The sequence below is a fragment of the Elephas maximus genome, chromosome 5, assembly GCF_024166365.1.
Source record: "Elephas maximus indicus isolate mEleMax1 chromosome 5, mEleMax1 primary haplotype, whole genome shotgun sequence".
Classification (NCBI taxonomy): domain Eukaryota; kingdom Metazoa; phylum Chordata; class Mammalia; order Proboscidea; family Elephantidae; genus Elephas; species Elephas maximus.
Genome location: NC_064823.1, coordinates 60,357,767 through 60,371,773, shown reverse-complemented (window position 1 = coordinate 60,371,773; position 14,007 = coordinate 60,357,767). Strand labels below are relative to the sequence as shown.

General features: G+C 37.5%; 1 protein-coding gene across 4 annotated transcripts in view; it reads left to right on the top strand.

Annotated features, from left to right (window-relative positions):
• Positions 1-14,007, top strand: part of SMARCAD1 (SWI/SNF-related, matrix-associated actin-dependent regulator of chromatin, subfamily a, containing DEAD/H box 1) — a 91,988-nt gene that overhangs the window by 33,684 nt on the left and 44,297 nt on the right. For all 4 annotated transcript variants that reach the window (XM_049885704.1, XM_049885703.1, XM_049885702.1 and 1 more), the window contains 3 exons: positions 288-388; positions 11,390-11,491; positions 12,819-12,900. In XM_049885704.1, the coding sequence (XP_049741661.1) occupies positions 288-388; positions 11,390-11,491; positions 12,819-12,900 (285 nt within the window). The remainder of the gene's footprint in view (positions 1-287; positions 389-11,389; positions 11,492-12,818; positions 12,901-14,007) is intronic.

Genomic DNA, 14,007 nt, shown 5'->3' with positions numbered 1-14,007 from the left:
TAGTGAATTTAGAAGTATGTTTGTAGCATTAAATAATGTGGTTTAGAAATACAGTGTTGCAGTGATTTCTATTTTTAAAAGACTGAGAAGTATCTCTACTCACTTTTCCTTCAATTTCAGCTGATACTTACCAAGTATACATACTACAAGGGAGAAAGAACACTAGGCCTGAAGTCAGGAGAACTGCCTACAATGTATTCATTATAATAAGATTTTTACCTTTGTTTTACATTAAGTTGATTGTTACTATTTTTGTGCGAAGTCTGAGTGTGCTTTTGTTTTTAAAGGTGGTGGACCCAGGAAAAGAAAAGCATCTTCTTCTTCAGAGCCATATGAGGATGATGAATTTAATGATGATCAATCTACCAAAAAGAAAAGGCTAGATAACGTAAGTTACATTTGAATTGAAGTACCAAAATTAGCTGCTTAAGCAAAGAGTGTGTTGAGTCTGAATAACTAGACCTGAAAATCCACATAATATTTTTTTCCTTTTCACAGCTAACTCAGGGATTTTGTGCTTACATTTAATTTGTGACTTTGCTATTTTTAAATTTATCCAGGATTAATTGCACATCTCCAAGTTATAAAGTTAATTTTTTAAAGGTACTGTAGTGGTGTGGTAAAGTAACTTTTGGGAAAAGTATAATATTTTAAATTAAATTGTATTTCATAAAGGTTATGCATATATATAGCTGTACAACGCCTAAAAATTAGCTGCCCTCTCACCACCATTTTCTACTTCACAGAGGCAAATGCTATAACTCTTCTAGATGACTCTTAAGATATTTACCTCCATATCTAAAAATAATAGTGATTTTGCCTTTATTGCATTGCTCTAGCTTTCCCTTAACTTCAGCTTTATAAATGGAATTACTAGGAGGCATCCCAGAGAATCACTCATTTTCAAATATAACCTTCCCTGTCTACATTAACAAGGGCACAATTTCGTTTTGGTAATCACAATCAGAAGCAGTTACCCCAATTAGCACAGTAACCTCTTTTTTTTTTTTGCCTGTGATTTAGTGGCATAAGATGCCCAGAATAACCAGCTGGCAGTTTCTACCCTAATTTAATGGAACAGTTATTACTTCATCTGATGGAAACATTCTTCCCTTGGGAACTGATACTGATGGAAAGTAAAAATTCTGTGAGTGAGATTTTAGGTGTGAAGGGCAGCTGTAGTGTCAGGCACTAGGCCCACAGTTTAGTTTCCAGATCCATGCATAATGGCTCCAGAAGAAGTGGCATCATACATCAGTTGTTGATTCAGAGTATGTACATTACATATGTACTTCTGCTGAACAGCGGTTTAGTTTAGTCAGGTGTTACCTGCAGACTCACATGCTGAATTTTCAGTAAGCTATTCCGCTCTTCTGTAAGCCATCTGCTTTTAGGTCCTGGGGCAAATGGTGAGATAAGTGAGCTCCATGAGCATGAATCCACTAATGCCCTTTCCTCCAGTGAAGTTAGCTCCCTGGTCAAAAGCGTTGTTGTGTAACAATGTACTATGGCTGTGAATAAAGTTTTCGTAATCTGTGTATGGTGGTGTTACTAGAAGCAGGTAGATAGGGAAGGCAAACTCATACTCGGAGTAGATACCTTACTGTCTCTTTCACAATGAAAGTGGTCCAGAAAGTTGCCTGAACCTCCCAAAGAATGGTGGTATGTTGGGGACTCACTCTTGACCTCTGCTTTTGGCAGGTTGGGTATGCATCAATGGTGATAACTAGATAAATCTTGGTGTAGGACATTTTCACCTTGTTCATCACCATGCACGGCCTCTATCCCTTTTGCCATGGCCACTTTGTATATGGGTCCACTGAGTAAGCACCCAGGTGGCTACAGTCTTACTGATTTTCACAGAATAAATTATCCACTGAATTATTTCAAACCTCATCTGTTATAGATGTCCTTTGCTGAACATTCACGTTGAAAACTGTTATCCTCATCTTCTATTTTCATTCTGAGATGTTCAACACTGTATATCTCCTCAGACTTCTGGCAGTTGATTTTCCGATCTTGTTCTTTTTATCCACTGTTCATGATAATTATGTTGATCTGTACCTCTGGGTCATCTTTTTCCACACAAAATAGTCAACAAAATGTACTGTCCAAAATTGCAAATAGCAATTTACTTTTGGCTGGTTCTAGCATTTATGCAAAAACCCTTTATAAATCAGGTTCAAGATCTCCCCTTTAGCTGATCATAAAGAATTCCCATAGTGCTGTTGTAGATATTGGTTGGAGAAGGAGCAGCAATAAAGCAGGAATAGGTATCATAGGAGCCTGAACCACCTGCATGCATAGCTTATTTGTTCTTCCTGAACATGTTCAAGTCTAATCTCAGATACACCATGTCTGCTTGATGATGGTTTGCTGCTGTGTGATCAGCTGTAGGCTTGGTTGATTAGATACGCAGATCACATAGCAGTTCAAGTCTTATGGATGCTTGATGTCCCATGGTCAGCGGTTCTTTTTCTAACAGGACACACTATCAAAGCCAGTAACTGTTTTCAAAAAGGGAATAGTCAGTTTTATTATAACACTTCTTTTAAAATTATGAATGTGTTCCAGTTCAATTAATAGAGAACAACCCTAATTTGCCTGCATGTGTGTAATTTTGTCTGTGAGAAACTCTAGGTGAACACAGAAAATGGCACCCAGCTAAACTGAACCCAAAGGAATACACAAAATACACACATCTCAAACATCTGACTACCTTATTGCTCCATGTGTATTATCCTACAGTGTTGTGTTTTGTTACGCTTTCACATTTGTGAACTTCTCTATTTCAAAAAAATACTCATTCACCATCATAAACATATCTAAGCATCCTGGTTGAAAAATGCCAAGCAATGATGCAAAAAACCTAGGTGCCCGTCAATGGATGAATGGATAAACAAATTATGTTATATACACCCAGTGGGATACTACGCAGCAATAAAGAACTATGATGAATCCGTAAAACATCTCACAACTTGGATGAATCTGGAAGGCATTATGCTGAGTGAAATTAGCCAGTCACAAAAGGACAAATATTGTATGAGACCACTATTATAAGAACTCAAGAAAAGGTTTAAATGCAGAAGAAAACGTTCTTTGGTGGATACGAGGGTGGGGAGGGCAGGAGAGGGGTATTCACTAGATAGTTGACAAGAATCATCTTAGGTGAAGGGAAGGACAACACACAATACACGGGAACTCAGCACCACTGGACTAAGCCAAAAGCTAAGAAGTTTCTCAAACTCAAACACTTCAAGGGACAGAAAGCAGAGGCTGGGGTCGGGGACCGTGGTTTCAGTGGGCATGTAGGTCAATTGGCATAACAAATTTTATTGAGAAAATGTTCTGCATTCCACTTTGGTGAGTGGCATCTGGGGTCTTAAAAGCTAGCAAGTGGCTAAGACACACGAATTGGTCCCAACCCACCTGGAGCAAAGAAGAATGAAGAACACCAAAGACACAAAGAAAATATTAGTCTAAGAGACAAAAGGGCCACACAAACCAGATACTCCATCAGCCTGAGACCAGAAGAACTGGATGGTACCCAGCTACTACCATTGACCGCCCTTACAGGGAACAAAACAGTCCCTAGGGGAGCAGGAGAAAAGTGTGCAGAACTCCAATTCTAGTAAACAGACCAGACTTAATGGCCCGACCCAGACTAGAGGAACCCTTGAAGCCATGGCGCCTGGGCTCTGTTAACCCAGAACTAAAACCGTTCCCAAAACCAGTCTTCAGACAAAGAGTAGACTGGACTATAAAACATAAAATAAGCACTCATGAAGAGTGTGGTTCTTAGTTTAAGCAAATAGATACATGAAACCAAATGGGCAGCTCCTGTCCAGAGGCAGGATGAGAACACAGAAAGGGACAGGAACTGGTTGGATATACACAGGAAACCTGAAATGGAAAGGCGGGGTGTACTGTCACATTGTGGGGATTGTAAGTGTGTCACATAACAGTATGTGTTAGAATTTTTGTATGAGAAATTGAGCTGTAAACTTCCACCTAAAGCACCAAAAAAAAAAAAAAAAAAACAGTGCATGCAAAAGGAAAGTTTTAAGTATTGAGGTTTTAAATGAGACCATGTGATACCCTGAGCAACAGGCATAAAGGAATGTACATTGTGAACCATCAGAGACAACACCGTGGAAAGAAAAGCATGTGGCTAGAACAGCACAGTGCTGTGAAATCAGAGCAAGGCCTGAAGAAATAGAAGAAAAGGGAAGATGTTGAGCATATGGATTAAAGACCAAATAGTGAGAAAATCTGGAACAGCCTTTCTCACCTCTTTGAACCTGTATTAGAAGACCTTAAACAGAAATATCCTGCAGAAGTGGCTTCTTTTAGTGCTGTAGTGGCAGGTGTAGTGGTTTCAGATACTGCTAAAATCTCCAAAGCCTTCCTGAGTGTAGATGAGAAAGCTGCGAAAGAATTTTCCAGCAGTGATACAGAAATAAATTGAAGAAAGCGGTTGTATATACTAGATCAGATTTTCAATTTTGATGAAACAGTAAGTGTTATGAATGTATGCCTCAAAGGACGTACTTCTCAAAGACAGAAATCACGTTCCAGGATTTAAGGCTCTGAAAGGTAGCATAACTGGGGTTTAGCACTCGTGCCAGGTGGAGACTTGAGGCTGAGTCCGTTAGTGGTTTAACACTCACCAAACTGAGTGTTTTGGAAGAACTTGTTAAATTCAGCCTTGGAGTTCACTATGGGCATAGCAGAAAAGAATAGATGACTGTCCAGATCTGCACTGATACTTTTATTGAGTTCTTCCCTTTTAGAGAGGATTATCACAAAAATAAATAAATAAGCAAAACAAAGCAAAAAAGAACCTTAGCTTTTAGAATTCTTACAGTACATCAGTCTATACAAACACAATGCAAATATCAATTTTGCCTTTTTGCTTGAAAAAAAATCTATACAGTTCATTGGTAAAGATGTGATAACAGTATTTATGACTTACATGGTGCACATTTAAGATGTTAATTGCTGTTATTGAAGGTGAGAATGCAGAAATGGTTATAGAATTTTGGAAAAGATTTAATACTAGAGTAATCATTGATACCACTGTAGAAGCCTGGAATGATAAAAGAGTGCTTGCATTATATGTGGTAGAAAATTCTCCTGAAATTGACTAATTTTGAAATATTTGATCCTTCAGAGAAACTTGAAAAAAATCAAAGCAAGCTGTGTTGATCTAGAATAACAGGTTGGATTTGAGGTAGAAAAGGAAGATGCTGAAGAGCTAGGGTCTCATCCTGATGATCTAACTATAGAATACTTGAAACAGCTTGTTACCGGTGGCCATTATGTGCAGATGATGAAAACCCAAAATGCTACATTGTGACAGCATAACACATCAAGTTATTAGATGTCTTAGGTGTTATTGAAAAACAGTTGTACTAGCTTGAAGATAATGCCTTTATTGCTAAACATATAGAATAATCATGCATGAATTTGGAACCACACAGGCAGCTTGAGTATGAAAAGAGGAGACTAGCAAAGCAGCTGAAATTGGGTTTATATTTTAAGCCAATATAAACCTCGAGCCACACCCTTTTGTATTTGGTATTACAGCTTTCTATCTATTTTCAGGAATCACTGTCTTGTCATGGATTGAATTGTGTCCCCCAAAAATATATGTCAACTTGGCTAGGCCATGATTCCCAGTATTGTGTGGTTGCCCTCCATTTTGTGATATAATTGTCCTCTGTCTGAATCACCTACTCCTGCTATAACAGAAATACAAGTGGATGGCTTTAATAAAGAGGAGTTTATTCTCTCACAGTCCAGTAGGCTAGAAGTCCGAATTCAGGGTGCCAGCTCCAGGGGAATGCTTTCTGTCCTTGTCGACTGTGGAGGAAGGTCCTTGTCATCAGTCTTCCCTTGGTCTGGGAACATCTCAGTGCAGGAACCTCAGGTCCAAAAGACACGTGCTGCTCCTGGTGCTGTTTTCTTGGTGATATAGGTCCTCACATCTCTCTGCTCACTTCTCACTTTTCTATATCAAAAGAAATTGGCTTAAGACACTACCTAATTTTATAGCTCTCATCAATATATAAAAAAAAAAATAACTGCCACTAATCAATCCTATTACGTCATAACGATAGGATTTATAACATTTAGGGAAATCACATCAGAAGATAAAATGGTAGACAATCCCACAGTCATACAAGGGAATCATGACCTAGCCAAGTTAACAGATATTTTGGGGGGACACATTTCAATCCATGACATCCCTCATTTTGTGATGTTACAAATCCTAACCTCTATATGTTATTGGGTCATCATGAGTCAGAATCGACTTAATGGCAACAGGTTTTATATGTTAATGAGGCAGGATCAGTGTGGGGTGTATCTTGAGTCACAGCCTTACAAGAGGGTGTGATTCAAGTCACCACCCTTAAGTCATCACCCTTAATCAGGTCACACCCTTGCTGGAGTCACACCTTTTATCTTACAAAGGATAAAAGAAGAGAGAAGTGAGCAGAGAGGGGAGGGACTTGATTACCACCAGGAAAGCAGAACTGGGAGCAGAGCACGTCCTTTAGATCGAGGGTGCCAGAGGTGAGAACCCCCTAGACTCGGAAAGTTTGATGCCCATTGTACATGGAGATCTCCAAGGAATGCTGGGCCCACAGATACTGAAAAGAGACGAGGGCCTTCCCTCGGAGCCGACAGAGAAAGCCTTCCACTAGAGCTAGCACCCTGAACTCAGACTTCAAGCCTCCTAAACTGTGAGAGGATAAATTTCTGTTTGCTAAAACCATCCACTTGTGGTATCTTTGTTACAGTAGCACTAGATAACTAAGATACGTTCCTTCCACCATTTCACAGTAACTTACGAACGATAGCCCTTTCAGTGCCCACATCTACAAGCAAACTTAAGGTCATATTTATTGTGCCATATTTATTGTAGTACTATGTGTTTCATAACCATTTAATTTGTGTAAAACTGTGCTGCTGTTTTTATATGTCACTGAGAGCATTTTTTAGTACTGTGCCGCTAGCATAATTTTTCTCAGACACTGTGGTTTTTATTTTCTTGTCTTTCATAGCATGGTAGTTTTTTGAAGTATGTATGTTATGTCATGTTATAGCTGTAGTTACCAGATGAGAATACGACCTTGCTCTGAAACCACACGGGTCCCTGCTGTGATTTCCCTATTGGGGCTTGCCAGAGACATCATACGGCATATTACTTGCCACAGATTCTCTGTGAATCATGCATCTGTTGGTCATGTGGCACAAGTGGCAGAGCTCCTTGTACTGCACCCTGAACGGGCTACAGGCCCCGTTCATAACTGACAGTCTTAAGGGCTACTTGGTAAAGGGTCAGAGCAGCACACATGTAATGTATACCTTCCCTCCATTATCCAAAGAGGCCTATCAAGTGTTGTATCTTTTTCTTAGAGGCAGGCAGGGTGCAGCCATTTAGTTATTTTTTACAGAGCAGATTTTGCAACATGCTGCAAACTGGGCTTCCATAAAAGTCATGAAAATGGCAGGCGCTAGATTTGGGGAGTGGTTATTTCCTGTGCTTTGGCATGCATGTATCTTCATTAGGCCATCTGAAATACCCACTAATTTGTGTTAGCAATTCCAGTCATCCTGATATCTTTAATGTTCTGTGGACTGTGCAAAACCGTCATATTCTCCAAGACTCATCCAGCTTTTGTATAGGCCATGAGGTGCGTTGCCTTGGGATGGGATGATGGTGCCAATATCCGCAGTACCTTCAGGAATATAGTATTGCTGCTGTTACTGCTGCTTTATTATTTTGATGGATTGGAGCAGTTTTAGGGACTTTGATATTTTCTACAATAGTGACCCCTTACTGCATGGGTCAGGAAGCGAATATGGAGTTATGCTAGTGCCAAATCTATCTCTTCCAACTATGTATTTTGGAACTGGAGAATAACCACTGGGTTGATTTTTCCTGGGCTTACTGAGTCAGATTTGGGCCCAAACTCCTTTTATTGCCTGGCTTCTGTAAACTACTGAACCACACGGATATTTTTGGTTACCAGGGATCAGCAGAGTGGGCGGAAGAGTGGGATCCAAGAGCAAATGAAAGGCACACCATATATTGGATATTTCATTTGTGCTATTACATATTTGATTTCCAAAATCTATACACTGTTTTACAAATATTTTATCTTTTTTTTTTTTGAGGTGAAATTCACATAACAAATTAATTATCTAAACTGAACGTTTCAGCGGCATTTAGTATGTAACAGTGTTGTGCAACCACCACTCTATTTAGTTTCAAAACGTTTTCATCACCAAGTAATAAAATCCCATACCCATAAAGCAGTCATTGTCTATACTCTGCCTCTGGCACCTGGTAACCAGCAATCTGCTTTCTGTTTCTATGGATTTATCTATTGTGGATATTTTATGTATATGTGAAATTCTGGATATTTCATACAGTATGTGACCTTTTGCTTCTGGCTTATTTCACTTAACATGTTTTTGAGGTTCATCCACGTTGGAGCAAATGTCAGTATTTCATTTCTTTGGTTGAATAATATTCCATTTTATCTGTATACCACGATTTTTTCTACTTGTTCATCTCTTAATGGACATTTGGGTCATTTCTACCTTTTGGCTATTGTGAAAAGTGCTGTTATGAATATTCATGTGCAAGTATTTCTTAGAGTACCTGTTGTCACTTATTTTGGGTTTATACACAGGAGTGGAATTACTGGGTCATATGGTAATCCTGTGTTTAACTTTTTGAGAGCTGCCGAACTGTTTTCCATAGCAGCCACACCATTTTACCATCCCACCAGCAATATACAAGCATTTCAGTTTCCCTACATCTTTAACCAGCACTTGTTATTTTCCATTTTTTTAAGCCATCCTAGTAGGTGTAAAGTGGTAACTCATTGTGATTTTGATTTTCATTTCCCTAATGACTAAGGAGGAGTCCTGGTGGCTCAGTGGTTAAGAGGTTGGCTGCTAACCAAAAGGTTGGCAGTTCAAATCCACCAGCCACTCCTTGGGGTGGTTCTACTCTGCCTGTAGGATAGTTATGAGTTGGAATCAACTTGAGAGCAACAGGTTTGGTTTTTTGGTTAATGACTAATGGTGTTGAACATCTTTTTATGTGCTCGTTGACCATTCGTATGTCTTGATTGGAGATACGTCTGTTTAAGTTCTTTGTCCCATTTTTCATTTGGATTGCCTATCTTTCTGTTGAGTTGTAAGAGTGCTTTATGTACTCAGGACACTAGAACCTTATCAGCTTTATGATTTGCTAATATTTTCTCCCATTCTTTAGGTTGTCTTTAAATATTTTATCTTTTATATTACCCTATTCTTGTTTCATGATTTTAGTATCTTATTTCTGAATGTGTTATTTTTTCTTTTCCTGGGCCATCTAGCCACTGGAAGATCTCTGCAGGCGTATCTTTTTTTTTTTTTTTTTTTTTTGCTGGCATATCTTTAGGACTTCTTGGATTGGTCAGATCTACCAGAAAAGGTTTTTCTTATTCTCTTGCCTGGGGAGTAAAAAACAGACTATCAGTGTTCCAAGATTCGGAGGGCAAAAAGGAATAAATCTGCCATAATGAACTAGATCACTAATAATGTATAATCTTTCCCCATTATTCTTGTCTTTCTTGCCTTCCCAACACCCTGTGTTGGATACTTGTATTTTTATCTTTTTTTCAGTTTGTGTTACCCAAGTCTACGCCGGGTCAGACTTTCATCTTTAGCTTAGCACCGTCTGGTGCTTGGCAATTTTTAATTAGTAAATCCCCTCAGTCAACTAGGGATATTAAGGTTTTCTTGCATATTTCCTATGTTTTTCTCTTCCAGAGCTTTTATTCTTACCAGTAAGGTGCAGTGTTCCTTTACCAAATCTAACCCACAACTTTCTTCTATTTTTGAAACCTTGTTTCATAATAGCTTGTCTTTTCCTCCCTTCATTTCATTCCCCCTTTCCCACAGATAATACTGACAGTTTTTTTCTATCCTAAGGTGACCTGCCTTTAACTGTGTTACTACTTTAAGTCACAATTTTTATTTCTGTTTTTGAAACAATTGTTTCCGTTTCCTGTACCCTTTTCCTCCATTCCCTAACCCTGTCTGGATACTCGATGAGTTTGGGTTTTGGAGCTAGCCATGTCTGACTTTGAATCCTGTGTTAGCTGCTTACTAACTACATAACCTTGGGCGAGTTAGCCAGCACTTCTGTGTCTCAATTATTATTCCATTGTACAGTTTTACAATGAAATAATTCCTACACTGAAAATTTAAAGAGAATGTATAATATTGAACTGTAGTATATTAAAAACTCAGTAAATGATATCACTTACATTCCTCCCTTATTTCCCACTTCCACTAGAGGTAACTTTCTCCAGTATACTTAAAGCATTTTGTCATCCATCTATATACTATTGCTAAAGGATTAATCTTCAGATAGAACTTTGAGTGTTGTATGAGTGTTTCCCAGAGTACTAAGGGAATGTACAGGTAGTCATTTTAGGCAATGTTTGTTTTAAATGTTGCTAGCCCCCAGCCCCAAATGAGGGCATTTGGTGGTTCAGTGATAAAAGTCTCGCCTTCCATGTGGGAGACCCAAGTTGAATATTCCCAGCCAGTGCTCCTCATTCAAAGCCACCACCCATCTGTCAGGAGCTTGTGTATTGCTATGATGCTGAACAGGTTTCAGTGAAGCTTTCAGACTAAGACAGACTAGGAAAGACCTGGTGATCTGCTTCCAAAATGAGCCAGTAAAACCCTGTGGAAAAATAGAAGGTAAAGAAGAAAAAAGTTCTAGATGCACTGATTTATATATAGTCCTTTAGCCCAGATAAGAGTTAACAAATAATTGTTAATTAATGTATTAAAATGTACTTTTTTGCGTATATTAAAAAAAAGAAAGCCTTGTGGATCACATCAGTCAGGTCTGCAACTGATCATGGGGGTGGCACAGGACTGGGCAGGGTGTCTTTCTGTAGTGAATGGGGTCACCATGAGTTGGGGGCTGACTCAACAGCAGCTACCACCACCACCACAACACCCCCCATCCCATCCTTTCACAGATGCTATTACTCGAAATGATAGTAAAGTAGATATTTAAGTTTAAAAAAATAGTTTAGTGAAAAATATTAATTCATTCTGAGTATAATGAATAAAGTTTGAGTTATCAGATATGTTATCAAGGTCTTTCAGTAACCTTAAACCAGCCATTTTTTTTTATCCTTAAGATATAAATCTATTTTCACATGAACAGAAAGAATCATTTTGAATTCTTCTAGATTAAAAGTGCCAATTTCCAAATCAAGTCACAATACAAATTAATAACCTTAAGACCATTGTTAGTGATGAACTCTTAAATTGCTTCTCTTTCTTTTCTCCCTGTTAGGGAGAAGAATCAAATGAGTCTGCAGAATCTAGCAATAATTGGGAAAAGCAGGAAAGTATCGTATTGAAATTACAAAAGGAATTTCCAAATTTTGATAAACGGGTGAGTAGTCTTTTAAGGAAACTGAATCAGTGAGTACTAAATGTTTGTCTTTTTGGTAAAAACCTTTTTTTTTTTTTTTTTTTAAGTGTTTTGCATTTTTCCAGTTGCAAATTCTCTTTCATTAATGTTATAAAATATTTTTTTCTTTTTATTGTGCTTTAAGTGAAAGTTTGCAGTTCAAGTTTGTTTCTCATACACATTGTTATGTGACCCTAGTTTCTCTCCCTGTAATGTGACAGCACACTCCTCCTTTCCACCCTGGATTTCCCGTGTCCGTTCAGCCAGCTGTCCCTTTTTGCCTTCTCATCTTACCTCTGGACAGGAGCTGCCCATTTAGTCTCATGTATCGACTTGAGCTAAGAAGCACTCTCCACGAGTATCATTTTATGTCTTACAGTCCACCCTAATCTTTGTCTGAAGAGTTGGCTTCGGGAATGGTTCCAGTTCTGGGCTAACAGTTCAGGGTGTTATAAAATATTTTTATACTGCTGGTTTATTCTTTACATTATTTCCCTTGTTTGCTGATTATATTATCAGTGTTCTAAGTATAACCATAACAAACAGAATCATAATAACCGTTAACTCATTTATAAAGTGTAAATCATTTAGAAAGTCACCTATAACCCTGCCCCCATCAAGTCAACTGCTTTAGTTTTTTTCCGTGTTCTCTTTCTATAAATTTCTGGCAGGAATTTTAAAGTCTAATACTGCCTTTCATTGTCTTAATATTTTGTTCTATTTCCCGTATTGTAAGAGTATTTTCAGTGTCACTAAAGACCAATGCCAAGTTTGCCAGTGCTAAAGGGGCCTCTTTTTTAATCATATGTTAATGTATAGACACACATACTGGTTTAATATTTGGGATACATTTATACTTCTTGGTTTATTTGATTATATATACAAGTAGTATACCTACTGAATTCTAATGAGCTAAATGCAAAACTTTGTTGCTATGCTAGTTCTTTAGGTATGTTGAAACTACATGTTTTGAAGTTGGCGTTTGGAAAAGCCTAGCTACATGTCGAAGCTTTGTTTTTAATTGAGCAAACATTTCTTGATCCTCTACAGCTTTGAGCATTGCAGAGAGTTAAAAATGCAGAAATAATCAAGTTTCTTTCCCTTTGCATATTGTAGCATTGCAGAGTTGAAATATATATATATGCAAAGCATGTATAAAACAAATGTAAAACAAAAAAAGTATAAAATCACATATGAATTCTGTAAGTTTTCAAGGAGGAATTAACTTATTTTAAAAAGAATGTTGAATTTTTCTTTTCAAGTTTCTAATTTGCGTTTTTTAACAAAAAGATCAATGACTTATTTCCAGGAGCTAAGAGAAGTACTCAAGGAACATGAATGGATGTACACAGAAGCTTTAGAATCTTTAAAAGTGTTTGCAGAAGACCAAGGTAATTACAGAAAATACATACTTCCCATTATATTCTACATTGTACTGTATTAGAAAATAGCAAAACATGTCAGTAATCAGAGAATGGGACTGCAAAAGGCATTGGAAATAATGATTTAATTTTTTTTGAAGTATCAATTTCCAAATGTTTTGACCTGTTCTTTATGGTGATGTAAAGTGGGATAATATCTCTCTTTATTTGGCCAAGCTTTCTTGATAGTTAAGGCTACTTTTAAACTACTGTGTTTTATCAAGTATAAAATAAATATTTTTTATATTAGACAGCCCTCAATCAGGATAGATTTTAGAGTTGCTGCTGTCTACATTCACTGTAATGTAGATGTCTTAGCCTGTACTTCTGTGAATATGAAAAGTACCATATGAAACGAGTACCATTGGCATGGAAGAAAGTCCCTGAACCCGCAGCGGGATTCTCTGAGCTTTAGGAACCAAATTGTAGAGGAGAGGTGGTAGAGAAGAGTTGAATCACATATGTTTAGTGACATCCCTAAGCAAGAATCAAGTAGACTGGCTCTTCATAATTGCAAAACCAGCTTAAAAGTCCAGAACAGAGACTTTAGTTTTTTTAATGAATTATTTTAAGAAGTGCTATACTGTCGAAGCACTTGGTGGGACAGAAAATGATACTGTGGGAGAAAAGAAAACCACCAGTACCACCAATTCTGAGTGAAAAGATCTCTGAGCCATAATCTCAGAAGAGATAAATTATGAATGTGAAGAAATCTGGGGAATACCTTGTCCAATTTATTTTGCTTATATATCTTATGTATACATAAGAATAATGTAAATGATAATAAGCAGCCTAGAAGCTCTTGAGTAAGAAAAAAAAAATCATTCAAGTAATAAAGTATTGTGTTAGAGATTAATTAGTACTTATTTTCTTACTGGTTCATAAAATAGTAGTATGGCTTTAGCCGTGGGCTTCTTAGAATTCCAAGAAATGTAATAGATTCAAATAAAAGTAAACTTAGAATAGTAGAAGTCATGATGGAAAAAATTAATTATAATACGGATGGTTGAAATATAGACAGCTTTTCACTAGTAAGCTTCACAGTAGGATAAGCATTATTTTGCTATACCCCTCAGT